The 13,780-nt window shown below is 55.0% G+C and overlaps 2 protein-coding genes and 2 non-coding genes across 4 annotated transcripts; 3 read left to right on the forward strand and 1 right to left on the reverse strand.

The window, feature by feature from the left end:
• Positions 1-579: 579 nt before the first annotated feature.
• Positions 580-1,701, forward strand: BESB_010660 (uncharacterized protein; the record flags this gene model as incomplete). The annotated part of the gene is made up of 1 exon (XM_029359820.1): positions 580-1,701. The coding sequence occupies one exon, from the start codon at positions 580-582 to the stop codon at positions 1,699-1,701; it is 1,122 nt and encodes a 373-aa protein (XP_029222733.1).
• Positions 1,702-2,541: 840 nt separating this feature from the next.
• On the reverse strand, positions 2,542-10,817 carry BESB_010670 (uncharacterized protein; the record flags this gene model as incomplete). The annotated part of the gene is made up of 10 exons (XM_029359821.1): positions 2,542-3,068; positions 3,654-3,855; positions 4,507-4,594; positions 5,382-5,416; positions 5,774-5,870; positions 7,169-7,311; positions 7,720-7,773; positions 8,337-8,382; positions 8,911-9,225; positions 9,733-10,817. The coding sequence occupies 10 exons, from the start codon at positions 10,815-10,817 to the stop codon at positions 2,542-2,544; spliced, it is 2,592 nt and encodes an 863-aa protein (XP_029222734.1).
• BESB_011490 lies at positions 6,362-6,433 on the forward strand. Its single transcript has one exon. It is a non-coding gene; the product is annotated as a tRNA-Cys (tRNA).
• On the forward strand, positions 6,735-6,806 carry BESB_011500. Its single transcript has one exon. It is a non-coding gene; the product is annotated as a tRNA-Cys (tRNA).
• Positions 10,818-13,780: the final 2,963 nt, after the last annotated feature.

Below are 13,780 nucleotides of genomic sequence, written 5' to 3' on the forward strand. Positions count from 1 at the left end.
TGTCTCGTGGGCAGAGGCGCCGGGCGGTGCGACGATGACGAGGCAGAGACACGGCGGGTCCCAGAATTTTGGGCAGAGACCACGTTGACTGTACTTCTTTTCTTATCCATCCCTACAAGTGTGCCACGTTTTTCAACACTGGACCAGCAGCCGAAGACCTTCCGTTTACCAGAGAGAGCTTATTGAAAGTTACGTTGCTCAGGACAACAGCCAGCTTGCTGCTCGCGCGTTTGTGCATGCAATCGCGAATCACACCGAGAAGTTTGCTTTAAACAAGTGAGCATGCCTGCTTGTGATGACACGATCCAAGTCAAAGAGATGCGCAGCTGTGACACCATTCTTGCCGTCTGTAGGGGTGTTGCGTGGAGCCGAACAACGTCGGAAACAGGTGTGCCGTGTGCTCCGGCGACGACTCTACCTCTGCTTTTCAGTTTTTGCATCGCCGTCTTCCGATCCGGAGGTCTTTAGAAAATTGGTAGCAGAACATCCTCTCCATAATCTGATCTAGCCTAAAGGGTCTGTAGGCGTTGTCTTCTTGAGGGGGGTTGCTCCCTTCCTCCTGGTGGTCGAGGCGCCAGAATGCTGTTGTCTCCAATCCCATCGAGAGGGCTTGTTGCCCATCGCTTCTTCATCTTGATTGCGAGTATTGCAGAGTTCGCACCACTCTGCTCCTGTGAATCTGACTTTCTCTATGATGTGCGGATCTCTCTCTCCCCCGGCGTGAGCGCTGACGTGCTGCCGGATGGAGAGCTGCTGGGGCGGTTGTCTGTGAAGGAGTACATACGGCAGGTAGACGAACGCCCTATTAATCCAAAAGACTACTTCTCATCTGGCCCCACTGGAGCTATTCCAACAGGGAGAGACGGTCCCATCCACGAGGTGCGTGCGCACTGGATGTCCTTTTCGGACGGAGTTCTGTCGTCCGCTGTACAGACAGCCCAACGTTATCAAGATGCGTTGCCAGCTGGCGCGCCCCATGAAAGTAACCTCCCCAGCACGTACCCACTTCTCTCTTTGCGTCTGATTCCGGCCGTTGTCAAAGGAGGAAATGCTCAGCAGACCAATAAGAGCCTTCCTCCTTCACTCGAGGCGTCCGTACCCGTTTCGTTTGTGTCCTTGTCCCCGGCTCCTGGAGACAGGTTCTCCTCGACGAGTGTCTGTGGGGCGTCCCCTCCCTTCCTGCTTTCCCTCCATCTTTCTCCTTCCTTCGTTCCTTTTTCAGCATCTATTCAACGCCTCCAGGGCGGCGACAGCTGGCGGACGCGCCTGAACGCCCCGCCGGCAGGCACACACCGCGCTCCGGAGCGACGCGTGATGCTTACATGCCCAGAGTCTCCAGGTTCTCAAGAGGAGCGCGATTCCGGCCGTACTCGAGTTCCTGCACTCCAGGTTGTGTTGCCGCCGTCGAATGTTCCAGCGGCTGTGCCTGTTGTTCCCGCGTTTTTCCCTGGCGAGACGCACCAGCGGCTTGCCTCCGTGGGTGGCGCAGCTGGCCGCGACGGTGGCGGCGAGAGTCAGGAGGAGGAGCAGCCATCTTTCTGGAGACGTAACTGGTGGATCATCGTGGGAGTTCTAGTCATGGCAACGATTATGGGAGGAGATGGCGGAAGCGCAGCACCCCAGACGCAGGAAGGTGCCCAGGGACATTCTCCCTCAGGTGCGCATCCGCGAGCGCGGGAAGGATCCGACAGAAGAAGGTAGCGGAGAAGCATTTGCTGGAGAGCGAGCCTTGCCGACACCAAATCCAGGAGATTCAAATGAGCTAGAGATGCGCCGCTGAAGACTGTTGTGGATGTTTCCTTGCACGTTCGTGTGCTTGTGATAAGGGACCTTTCAAAAACACCGCATCTACAAGTGCGTATGCATGAATTGTTCTTGCGTTTTTTCACGAACAGAAAGGAGCTCGGCCCGGTGAGAAGGAGCTGGCGCGCTTGGAGGCCCGCAGGCGCTCTTTTGGAGATACAACGCGTCTCAGCCGCGATTTCGGTGGTAGTTACTCGTGAGGTGTGAGAGGCTTCTGCGCGGGATATGATACTCGCTCACTCGAGTGAACAGCGCTCTCTGTTTTGTTCTTGGTTTGGTCTTGCACCGTTTGAGGCGACCTCCTGCGCCTGCCGGCAGTACGACCTCTTCACTAACCTGGTCCTGCTCCCAGACTACACAAGGGGAACTTTTCTACAGGGCATTCGCTAAGATCTCAGTCATCGAATACCGTTGACCTCGCGCTCCGCAGTCTGCGCCTCTCTATACTGGGTTCGTGGAGAAAGAGCAACTCTGTCTCTGGGAGCGATATGACAAAATAACTCCACATCACCTCAACTCTATTTTTCCATACCATATCCTTTTTGTACCTATTTTCCTTCACTGTCCCTGCCTCTGTGAATCTGGCTTGCTTGCCGCCTGACCCTGAACTTTTTTTTGTCGACCTCTAAAGCACTGCGAGAGGAAAAGAATGCGACTCTTGCACCGCGACGTTTCAGACACGGCCGATGTGGACTCGCCACGCGAGCAGTCTGCACAACTGCTAAGACGGTCACTTCATCAGGTGCCCATGCTCTCTAGTGCGAGCTGCGCGATCAAACTGATGTGAAGCACATCTCCTGCACGAACCCGGAAGAAACACTGAACTGCATTCACAAAGCCATACAGCACCAACTGCACTTCAGTTTTCAACGCATTACTCACATCAAAGGCCTCAAGAGCTGCTTCACAATCACTGCGCCCGTAATCCTGAATGGACTGCTCCTGTGGAAGGACCGCTCTTTCACCAAGACTAATTTCGCTGCGAGAAGAGACATCAGATTTGGGGTCGGATGAAGCTGACGCTTCCCGGCTTTCGCGCGTCGAAGTGCTTGTACGACGCCGGGTAGGCTTGACAAAATCACGCCCGCGGAATCCTTTCAGGAAACGGTTTCCACAGGTGACGAGCAGCTGCGGACGGCTCTGCGTGAAGACTGCTCCAATAAGCCTTGTCAACTCGAGCAGAGACTGCAGAGACTCCAAGAAGAAAGGTGCGCAAAACAGCAGAGCGACGCGAGCAGCCTCGGGAACCACGTTCAAGCTGCAGCCTGTAAGCACGGAATACACAGCACTTGCACAAAGCCTCTGCGTGAGTGATTCGAAAAAATGACACTGACGCGGTGGTGCACACTTGCTATGCCAGAATAAAACGCACAGGATATTCTGGTAAGAACACAGAGGGACCAAACTCGTGCACCAGCGCACGCTTGCCGTCCGTGAGATGGAACCAGTTAAGCGCGTCGACTACACGGGAACGCTTTGGCAGGTGAAGGCCTTCCAGCGCTCGACGCACTGCCGTCACTGCTTCTCCCTCGTCCTCTAGGGAGAGACCTTTTGCGAGATGCAATGCCGTCCGCCGAATTCAACCGCAAGCACGATCCAAGCGGTTTCGCTGATGCCTAGTTGTAAGAGAGACTCCACATATCTTGCTATAGTTATATATATATTTTTACGTACACGCATACATACAAACATTCATATATACATATATGTGCGGCTAGCATTGGTCTACGGCCTGTACGGTATGCCTAACGGGGCTATATGCCCGCACCACTCGCGTACATATCCGAAACTAGGTGTATAACTGTCCTGGTGGGATGCAGAGGGTAACTCTCATACGAGCCTACACTTACTGTCTGCGCAGAAGAATCTCCTCGCGAAACGACCCAGTCTCTCCTTTCGGTAGCTTAGTGTTCCGGGGGATGCGCCACCTCGCAGCCGACCAATCAGCGACTGAACTCTGTGGCGCATTTTCCCGAGTTCCTGCGATTCACTCTCCGAAGTCAAGAATAGCGCTAGGCGCCACCACGAGGAAGTGCACGCTGGCCGGAGCTCCTACGCGGACGCACATGCGGACACATCACGGTCAAGACAAAAGTGCGGCACAGCCGGCGCCGTGAAATGCAACGCGGACAAGCACACCAACACACACGCTGCACGCACTCGCAGGTGGAACTGCGAACTGCACGTTCGACTCTCCACGCAGACAAATCCGCTCGTACACTCGGCTTTGTCTGGATACGATCAACACAACAGAGAACACCCCATGGCCTGATTTTCGTGACCTTGATTCACCGAGGACATGCGCGAAGGAGGGAGACGAAACATGGCACCAACGGAAAAGCTTACATATGCACATCGTGTAATTTTTCGCTTCAGCGAGCTGTCGGCCTGTATGGTGATGACATCGTAAGTGCCAAATGTGGTGCTACAGCAGGCAGCACACCGTGATCAGGAGTCGACTGCACACCGTCGCCACGACGCAGACTGCCTCGTTGAATACGGCTGGGACACAGAAGCTGCAAACCCGCGAATATCCGGCAGTAGGACAAGCGAGAGCCTCTGAAAGGCAGGCATTGGCTCCTGGCCGCGGAGGCCGCGTTGGCCCCTTCCAGATGTGCTGGTAAAAGCGTAGCAGGCACAGCGACCGGTTTTCTTTAAGCCAACAAAAGACGTGTCGCAATCCCGCACCGATGCGAAGCTTACCAAGGCCAACATGAGACAATCCAGCTGCTCGCGTTTCTTCATGTACGACCAGAATTCACTAAGCCGCTGCAATGCACCCTCGCTGCCGCTGCAAAAAAACAACATTGACAAAGCCTTGCAACGCTACGGCTCATTGTAATGCGACTGGCCATGTGCAGCGCACGAACTCCTATCCGTTTACCCAAGTAGATCAACGTGAAGATATTTGCATGCAACATGCATCGCGCGCTGTCGTGGAACATGCACAGTTTCGCTTGAACGAGATGGACCAGAGAGCGCGGCCCCCGCAGTCCCAGTTGGCAGCTCCTTACGTGCGAGTATCGCTCGCCATCTGCGGTCGACCGGAGCCGAGAAGACAATGTACCTAAGTCAAGGCATCTGTTTTCATCTGGATATCTAGACGAGAGGCGCGCAAATAAGAATGTCCAGATGAAAGTGTGAATTTATTTCAGTGAACTGATTTTATAAAAAATGCCCGACTGGATAACATGTTTAGAAAGAATGCTTTTTTTATGTTTCAGAGAATACTGGAATTAACAAAACTTTTAGTTTACAAAATATACCCAAAAGTATTTATCTTTTTACAAGTAAAAAAATTTTGCAAAATATGAAAATAGGAGAGGTTTTTATTAAGATGATCCTTGCTGTCTGGTTGGCCTATAAGATCTAATACCGCAGAATAGGCCAGTGTATCGGACAAGCCAGCTTGCGGCCCCGCGCGAAAAGGCACACTCGGTCAGCGGACCAAAGAAAGAGGGACTGCTGACGCCATCTGAGCCCGAATGCAGGACTGAGGGAGATGCAGGCATGCATTGAACCACCCCCCACGACCTGTGAATTCTTCATATCGCCGTAATCCTTGGAGGCCTACTCACCAGTGAGCCTGGATAAACCGTCTGCCGGCTGTAGTCTACAGCAACGATACAGACACACCAAAACTGGCTGCATATAACCCACCTACGCCGCCGCCAACGTCTCATCCTGGGGCACTGCAGACAGTGCCAAGTGTCACGCACGCTTGCCCCTACATCTGCAATGTGCCACGGACGAATCACCATGCAGATGCGATCTGACACGGAGCTGCCAGACTCTAGATGTGGGCGGTTCAACTCAGCTAGGAATTGTTCGCGAAGAAACGTTTTCCTTGTTTAGCGAGTGTTGTAGCCGGAGTGGCAAGTGCAGGCGGAGGAGCCCGCCGATCCCCTTCGACGATCGACTGGTGGAGGAGCTACGACTATGTTGCACTCGTAAAGCAGACATGACCTACCAGCGCCTTCTGCGTGCGCTGTAGCTCAGCGTGATCTTCGCCGATGAGCTGAAAGAGCCCCGAAAAAAGCGAGTCGAGTCGGTTGCCACCAGGCGCACTGCCCGCAACATCCCCAGCCCGTCGTTCCCGAGCATTCATCCGTTGCATGTTCAGCTGCACGCAGTACCACACACTCGCAGCGAAGCCCTCTTATCATCGTTCAAAACCGTCTTTTCTCAAAAAGACGACCGAACGGCAACAGCTGTATTGTAACCAGCTAATAACCGGCTGGGAATATGAGGGACAGTCAATCCCCCCGTTCCTTTAGCGCAGCGGGTGTGGTGATTTTCCTCAAGCCTCGGTCCACGCAAACAAAAGAGCAATGCGCGGAAGACCGCAACAGCTGAAAAAAGGTAAGATGCCATTTGGCGCCGGGTGCTGCTGAGAATCTCCTGTTATGACAAGTAGTCGACACATACCGCGACAAGGACACCGCGTCACTCATTACTTGATTTCCGTCCCGACACCACGTACAACGAACCAATCTCCACACGACGGCAGTCACCAGATCAGCGATCTGACACATAAAATGCACACGCCCGAGCCTTCGGGTGTGTAGCTCAATGGTAGAGCGGCCGACTGCAGATCGGCAGGTTCATGGTTCAATTCCGTGCGCGCCCTCGAACCGACGATTCAGGCTCTATTTGCTTGACCTGGCCACTCCATAGGACTGGAGTAACTACGCCGGAGCATACGGGGTAATGGCGCATGATGCGCAACACGATGTAACATTGGCGATGCCGCAAAGATCTGATGCATGCACGCACAACTGGCCTGGCATGCGCACACGCATGCACATGAACGAATCCTTCCGTAACAGGAACCACACAGACGGGTGCGGAAGCACAAGACGACGAAAACACAGACATAACCATACATGTAGACTTCACACACAAGCGCGCACCCTCACGCCCGGGCTTTCGGGTGTGTAGCTCAATGGTAGAGCGGCCGACTGCAGATCGGCAGGTTCATGGTTCAGTTCCGTGCGCGGCCTGAGTAAAGGTCGGATCTTGCACGCCCGCAGGAATGCGGCACCAGGACGCTCTTCCACAGAACTCAGCGTCTCCTCATGGGCACGCCACACGGAATAGGATCGAGTTACATCCAACCCGACGCCGAGGCACTCACGGTTTTAAGACCGCACACAAAACAGTCTAGCAAGGAGTTAACGCAAACATGTGGCTCGATACAGTGGACTGCTTTCGGTGTTGTGCCGTCCTTGTCTCTACTTCTTTGCCGACTCTTTGAATCTCTGGCGGTTCTCTCCGCTGGGAACCGTTGAACGTGACACACTCTCTGTATGCAAGCCTTACCCCAGAAGCTCAGCAACCCTATCTCTTCTACGGCACGCTCCACTGTCGCTGCGCCTCACTAAGTTCACTGGTGAGTTTGGCGACGCCTACCTGGAGAAGAAAGAGCTCAACTTGAACGTCTCGAAAAAACGTGGCAGAGGGAAAGACTCGGCAGAAGTTAGAAATGATGCCAAGACACGAAGGCAGCTGAAGAAGCAGACAGACAAATCCAGGCGACCGCGAGCTCTTCGTTGCTTCTCCTTTCTACGCTTAAGATGGATTTTCCATCAGCCGGTCCTTGACGTAAGCATGCGCGCTTCGTATTGAGCTACGTACAGCCGGCAGCACGAATCGTTATCGCTAGACTATCTCTCGACGCATTCCTGCCGGAGGCAGCTCTCCAACATTTCTTGAAAAACGGCTACTCAGTCGTCGCCCCTCAATCCAGCCCTCACCTAGGTTTCGTTCACTCGCGGAAACATACGACAGCAGACGAACGGGACTTTAAGCCGGTAGCGGCGAATGCTTTTAGCAAGCTCCAGACCTTAGCCCCTGAACGTCGATTCGTAGCAGTTCTCACGTCCTTGGCACTTCTTCTTGAGATTTCGGTCTTACGTTGTTCCGCCGGTTCAAAGCGACGTAGAGCTGCACCAGCAAAGGCGGAGGCATCTGCCGACGAATCACACACACACGAAGACAACCACATATTTCGTGACGACATCACGAAGAATAATCGAATTAAGAGAGGACTGTACTGACGAGGCCATTCGGCGACACTCCGTGACCACAGAAAAAGGTCCATATAGCGTAGAATATTTCGTCTCCACAATGCTGTGTCCGGACAAAGAACGAAGGAGGTCGACGGAAAGCCACTTGAAGGAAATGACGAGGCTGTCTCGAGTTATATTCAGAGTCAATACGCAGAGAAACTTCTCGCATGCGCCTGGGACTAGCTCCGATGCAAAAAAAACTGAAACAGCGCAGCATCAACGCTCAAATAGAGTACCTCGGGAGCTCAGACGGGGGACGACACGCACGTCTCGGGTGTAGTCGCAGGGCGGATTCCCCCCGTATTTGCGAAACCAGACTCATGCATGGAAATCTAAGCGCTCGCTCCGGTCAGGAGGCCCGACGTTTTCTCTCGAAACCCTGAAGCAGCGCCTCCGGCGTTGCAACCAAACTTAGGGTTTTAGGGTTCAGGACCAAGATGCAAGGCAGATGTCGCCTCCTACCTTCTTCTTTCTCAGGCAGAAGAGAAGAGTGGCTTCGAGCTCGGACCTGAACACCAACAGTGTAACCGCCAAGCCGCCGTGAACAAACAGATCACGAGAGGAAGTCTGCTGAATGCTCCGTCGAGGTTATGGGAAACGACACCAACGTTTCGCCTTGCAGGTCCCTATGCTTCTCACGCATGCGGAAAGCAGTGACAGCTGCACGCCTTCAAAATACGTGAAGGCCCGCGACGCACATATAGTGCTGCGCACATCTACGTTTCGGCTGCGTAATGGACACGAATGGAAGCCAATGCACACGCCGACTGAAATGCGACTGCGTGTATTTTCGCTGCGCACAACTGGAAGGAGACACAAGCGAACTTGGATCCGGTAAGCAAGAAGCTTCAGGATCTGGACCACCTTACACACGCTGCCACATAGACGTGAAATACGCGCCTCGGCGGCGACTTCGAAGGACACGGAGAGAGGGAACTATTATACTACAGTAGGGTGTGAGCGACAAACTGCGTTGCATGAACATCTTCAGAGCCTGCGTGAGTTGTCGTCTCTTTTTTTTCCTTAAAGGCCTCACCGGATGTCTCTGGGCACTTTGGCGAGAGCTTTCCCCCATATTCTACGGCCTTCTCTCTGGTACGGCGTCTGCAGTTCGCCTCCCTGCAGCTGGTAGTCTGCACCGTTTGAAGGCTCAAGCACTTCGTCATCGTCCTCGGAGGATTCGTCTTCATCCTCCTCCTCTTCGTCTTCTTCCTCTCTGCGCCCGCGACCCAGGCGAGCCTTCTTCAGCGCACTCCGCAGAGAAATCTGGAGAGAAAGCAGGACTTTGGCGATGACGAGCGCAGCTGTGGCCTGGCAGTCTGACGCACCGAGCCGCCAGGCTGCCAACTTGCTGCAGGAAAAGCAACGACGAAACACAGATCGTCAGGGGAAAGAAGCCAATACACGCGACCGAAACCTCTCATCAACAGAGGCAGCCACAGCGGACAAGCGGCCGCGACGTGAGCAGACAGAACAGCAAAAGCCGAGAGCGGAGCGGCCACACGCGGCACGCAGAACGGAGCCTCTACATGAGAGATGCATGCGAAAGAATATCGAAAGAATGACCAAGCATACGGGAAAAGCGAGTCGCCGGTTGCTCGCCCGAGCTTTCGGGCTCCTAATACTTCCTTTCGTCAGGAGTCACGACGAAAAAACATCCCGAGCATCCCCCATGGTCGCCAGCAAGCGCGGGTGCCCGCGGACATGAGCAGAGCGCAAGCCGCGCACGCGCCAGGGACGCCACCTGAGAAGCGAGTCGCACGCCACGCAGATACACGCGCGGGTCTGCGCTGAGCCCACGCGGCACACTCACGCAAGGAACAAAAAGCACGAATGCATGCAGCGCTTCCGCGCTCACCTGCTGCCTTCCCAGACTGCCGCCTGGATCTGTTGCTTTGCAAGCAAACGGTCGATGCTTTGACAGCAGATCTGTCCGCGCATGTTGGAAGTGCAGCCGGCGATGTCTCTCCAAAGTTGCCACTGCACATCCTCCATTTTTTGCGCGGCCTCGGCGGCTTTCATCGCCGCCTCGGACACGCGGGTCTCTTCACTGTCTGAGCTCTGGGCCACGTCCCTGGCGCGCCCCTGCTGGTCCACCTGGCCCGGCTGGGTCGGCTGGCCCGCAGCGGGCACAGACCCCGGGCCGGCCCTGGCGACGCACTCGTCGATCAGCTCCAGCAGCTGCGGTGGCACGCAGCCGCCTGGTCCGACTTCTTTCAGCAGCAGCGCGACCAGCCTGACGGCTTCGGTGTATGTGCTGCCTACGGAGGGCAGCTGGCTGCGGCGCTGCGAGGCGTTCGAGGCTGGCTCTGCGGTGTCGGCGGCTGACGCGCCCGACAGCGGGCGCAGTTCCTGCGCAAACGCGCGGAGGTCGGGTTGCTGGAGGAGGCGCTTCGCGAGCGCGTGCAACAGCCGCCTCAGCGTCGCAGGGAGACTCGGCACTTTGGTCGCGTAAGCCTGTGGCGGGCCGCTGGCGCCGCGCGTCGGCTGCTCGGAGTCGGAAGCGTCGTCGTCTTCTTCGGAGTCCTCTTCGGCCTCCTCGTCGTAGCGCTGACTCGCATCCACCTCGTCGTCGAACGTGCCCCCGAAACCGTCGGGTACCTCGTCGCTGAACTCCTCGTCGTCCTCCTCTCCGCTGCTGCTCAAGCTCAAGTGGTCGTCGGCGAGCACGAAGTCTCCGGATGTCGCAGTCGCCGCAGCCGCGAACCTGTCAGCCTCGACGACGTCTGGTCTCCGAAGCGTGCGAAGCGGCCCCGCGTCTGCAGCTTCAAGCGACGCCGCATGACGATCTCGCTTCCTTCCACGCGCTGCGGGAGAGTGCGCATCAGCGGCTTCTGCAGACGAATCGACTTCGCCATCGTCGCGCCTCAAACACTCCCCGCCTGCACGTGGCAAACGCGCCGGCGCGTCGGCTCCCTCCGCGTACCCGCTGGAAGCCGACATGCTGAGAGGGGCGTGAGCGAGTGAGAAACCTGCCCCCGCTCACAGGAGGTGTGGGTCGCCGCTGAAGGCGACGGCAGCAGGAATACCGCCGAGCGAGACTCCCTCTGAACGAGACCGAAGCCGACTCGAGAAGAAAGCATTGCTGGTGGAGCCTCTTCTAGCAAGCCACGACGAGGTGCAGAAGGTGCGCGGATCTCCAGAGCCAGTCGTGATATCGAAGAGCGACGCTGGGATACCCTTTCGATTCGCCCAGCTGCAGGGTATGAGTGGAAATGTGCTGGCCGCCGTAGGGCTGTAGACAAATCGTCGCGAAGTAATGAAGCAGGGGAGGAAGCAGACTATGGAGAGAGCAGATGCCTGCATTCGAGTGGGGTGTCGGAGGATGCTGAGTAGTTGTCTCGATGGCAACGGACTAGGCGCATGGGCAGTTTATCCCGGGGCTGCATGCACAGAGTGGGCGAAAGACGGACGAAAAGCGACAGAAAACGCACTAGAGAAAGCAATGTGCACTTGAAACCGCAGAAATAAGCGCGCAGACGAAGAAAAAAAAACATACGGTGATCCTTGAAACAGAAACGAGGAACGAGTTTACAAAGACCCAGTTGGGCAGACCCGGCCCTGTGACAGCCGACCTCTAACCATCTTCCACATGCACAAGCGATTCACGTGGAGCGGATAGAAAAGTCTCCGTCGAAAGACGAGAAAGCGCGCTGGAGGGCAAGAAACGGCGATAAAAATGGGGAATAATTCCTCGCGGCCGAGCCAAGCCCGCGTCTTGCAACAGGTAACTCTCTTTAGCAACGAGGTGGAAAATAACGCGAAAACCACGCCTCAGCAGGTAGAAAGCTTGCTACAGGCGGAGCATGCAAAACAAGAGGAAGAAAAAAACACTACCTGATATTGTTTGACTATGAAAAAATAATAACAGTATCACGAGAAAAAACATGGCATTGACTTCTTGAATTCCTGTATGCATGCGAATCGCCCATCTTGACCGCGCATGACCAAGTCCCGGAGCCTTGTAAGCGTCTCCTCGACCAGAAAACCTGCGCTTGCAAAGAAATTGAGGGGTATGCTCTACTTCAATGATGAAACTTGTCTAGGATACTAGGAAGCGGCAAGAAAACACGTGCTTCCTGTAGTGTATCTCCCCGATTCGTCATGCTAAGGCTAGGACTCTGACTTGAGCCCTGTTTGAAACGCAGCTTAAAATGTACTCAAGACGAAGCAAGAACACCGAAAAAGGCAAAAGAAACAGGATTCAGTCCGTTAATTCAGTCCGCTACTTGATGCGCACCCATACACAGTCAGCCGTGGATCGTTCAATGGCTCATGCGTGCTTATCCTACACCCGGAAGAACGCTCTTCCCTGTATCAGGTGTTGCAATCCAGAAGAGAAGCAGCAACATACACATACGGAGGACCCACGCTCCTTCTCCGGTTCTCTGCAATTAATGCAAGAGAGAGAGTCCGGTAGACGAGAAAGGTAAACAAACTGCGGTAAAATTGAACGCGAGAGCCTTACAGCCGTGAGGGAAATGATCTGTGCCGTCCCCACGTACCGCGGTATTTGAAAACCGGTGATTGACACCTCTCGCTACAAAGCCTATCAAACCGATTATAACCCTCGATCGAAACTGTTCGTTGCTGTGCTTCTAAGTGACCGGAATGCAAAGCGGCTGCCGAATATGCGCCGCGACCCGGTGAACGACCAGGATCTAACGCACAACGACCAATTTCTGAAAATTGATCAAATCGCATTCGTTGCCGCAGCCTCCTATCGTGTAGTGCACACTACCAGTGAAGGCCTCACACCAACGCGAGTTTACTGCTTTCCTTCGAGTTCCTCTGGATCGCGAAGTTCCCATAATCAGTATGGAAGTCTTTCGCGTTCTAAGGTGGAAAAGGTAAGAGGTTTGACGGCCGTCGGCGGCGACCTGGCTCGACCGGTGATACCAGAAAAGGCGAACGTAGACTGCCTTTTTTCGTGTCAAGCTGCCCCTGTGCAGAAATTCAGCGGTTCGCCGCGTTCCGGAGGCTGACTCTCGTGAGTGACGCGTGGAAACTCGCACAGAAAGGAAGGTGCTGCATCATATGTTGAGTCCTAGCCTTTTTCTATCCTTGTTCGTGTTTGCGACTAGCGCAGTTATCCAGGCTGCCAAAGCGTCCACCCGCAGCGACCTGACCAAGTTGTGCGTGACCGCGTGCGGCTGCCTTCCTCAGGTCGTCTACTACAGTGTTAACTGCAGAAGCAATGCTCGACGTTCGTCGACAGGCGCACGTGTCGCGGCGCGAATAGTCCACCTCGCAGCCATTTCGCTGCGTGCAGCGGAACTCTTTGAGACCTCTTTCGTCCATCCAACGACGGAAGACAGATCACCTTAGACAAGCGGAGTGACAATACACAGTTGGACAGTGTTGGTGCGCGTGCGCAGCAATCCACAAAAGAAGCACCGGACCTGAAATACGAACAAACGGACTGCGCTCGGTGACGCGAGCCCGTGCTGCATTCCTTTCCACGCGTTCCTTTCTCTTAAAAAAGTTCGCGGTCGGCGTCCCGCTCTCCAGCTGTAGCGACGGAGACGGCACGCGGGAAACCGCGCACTCGCATTCTCCACACTCTTCGCCAAACCCAGGCGATCGGCACAGACCAAGCCGCCTCTGGCTCGGGCGACACGCACCGGGTCGCCCCTCCGCAGCGATGCAGTACACCACTTTTCCTTCCACTTCCTCGTGTACTGAATGCGACGACACAAACAACCTGTCTCGAATTCCCTTCAGGCCCCCGCTACCTATTCTATATCCACGCCCAAACATGCTGTATACTTGCTACGAGTGCATGCACGCGTGCATACATGCACATATATGCAGACAATTTACGGTCGAAAGAAACCCTCGCTTCGACCTTACCAAGACGCCGCCTCATGGGGTGCTCGGCGCGAGGCTCGTCAGTTTCATTCCCG

This window comes from Besnoitia besnoiti, chromosome I (assembly GCF_002563875.1).
Source record: "Besnoitia besnoiti strain Bb-Ger1 chromosome I, whole genome shotgun sequence".
NCBI classification, from domain to species: domain Eukaryota; phylum Apicomplexa; class Conoidasida; order Eucoccidiorida; family Sarcocystidae; genus Besnoitia; species Besnoitia besnoiti.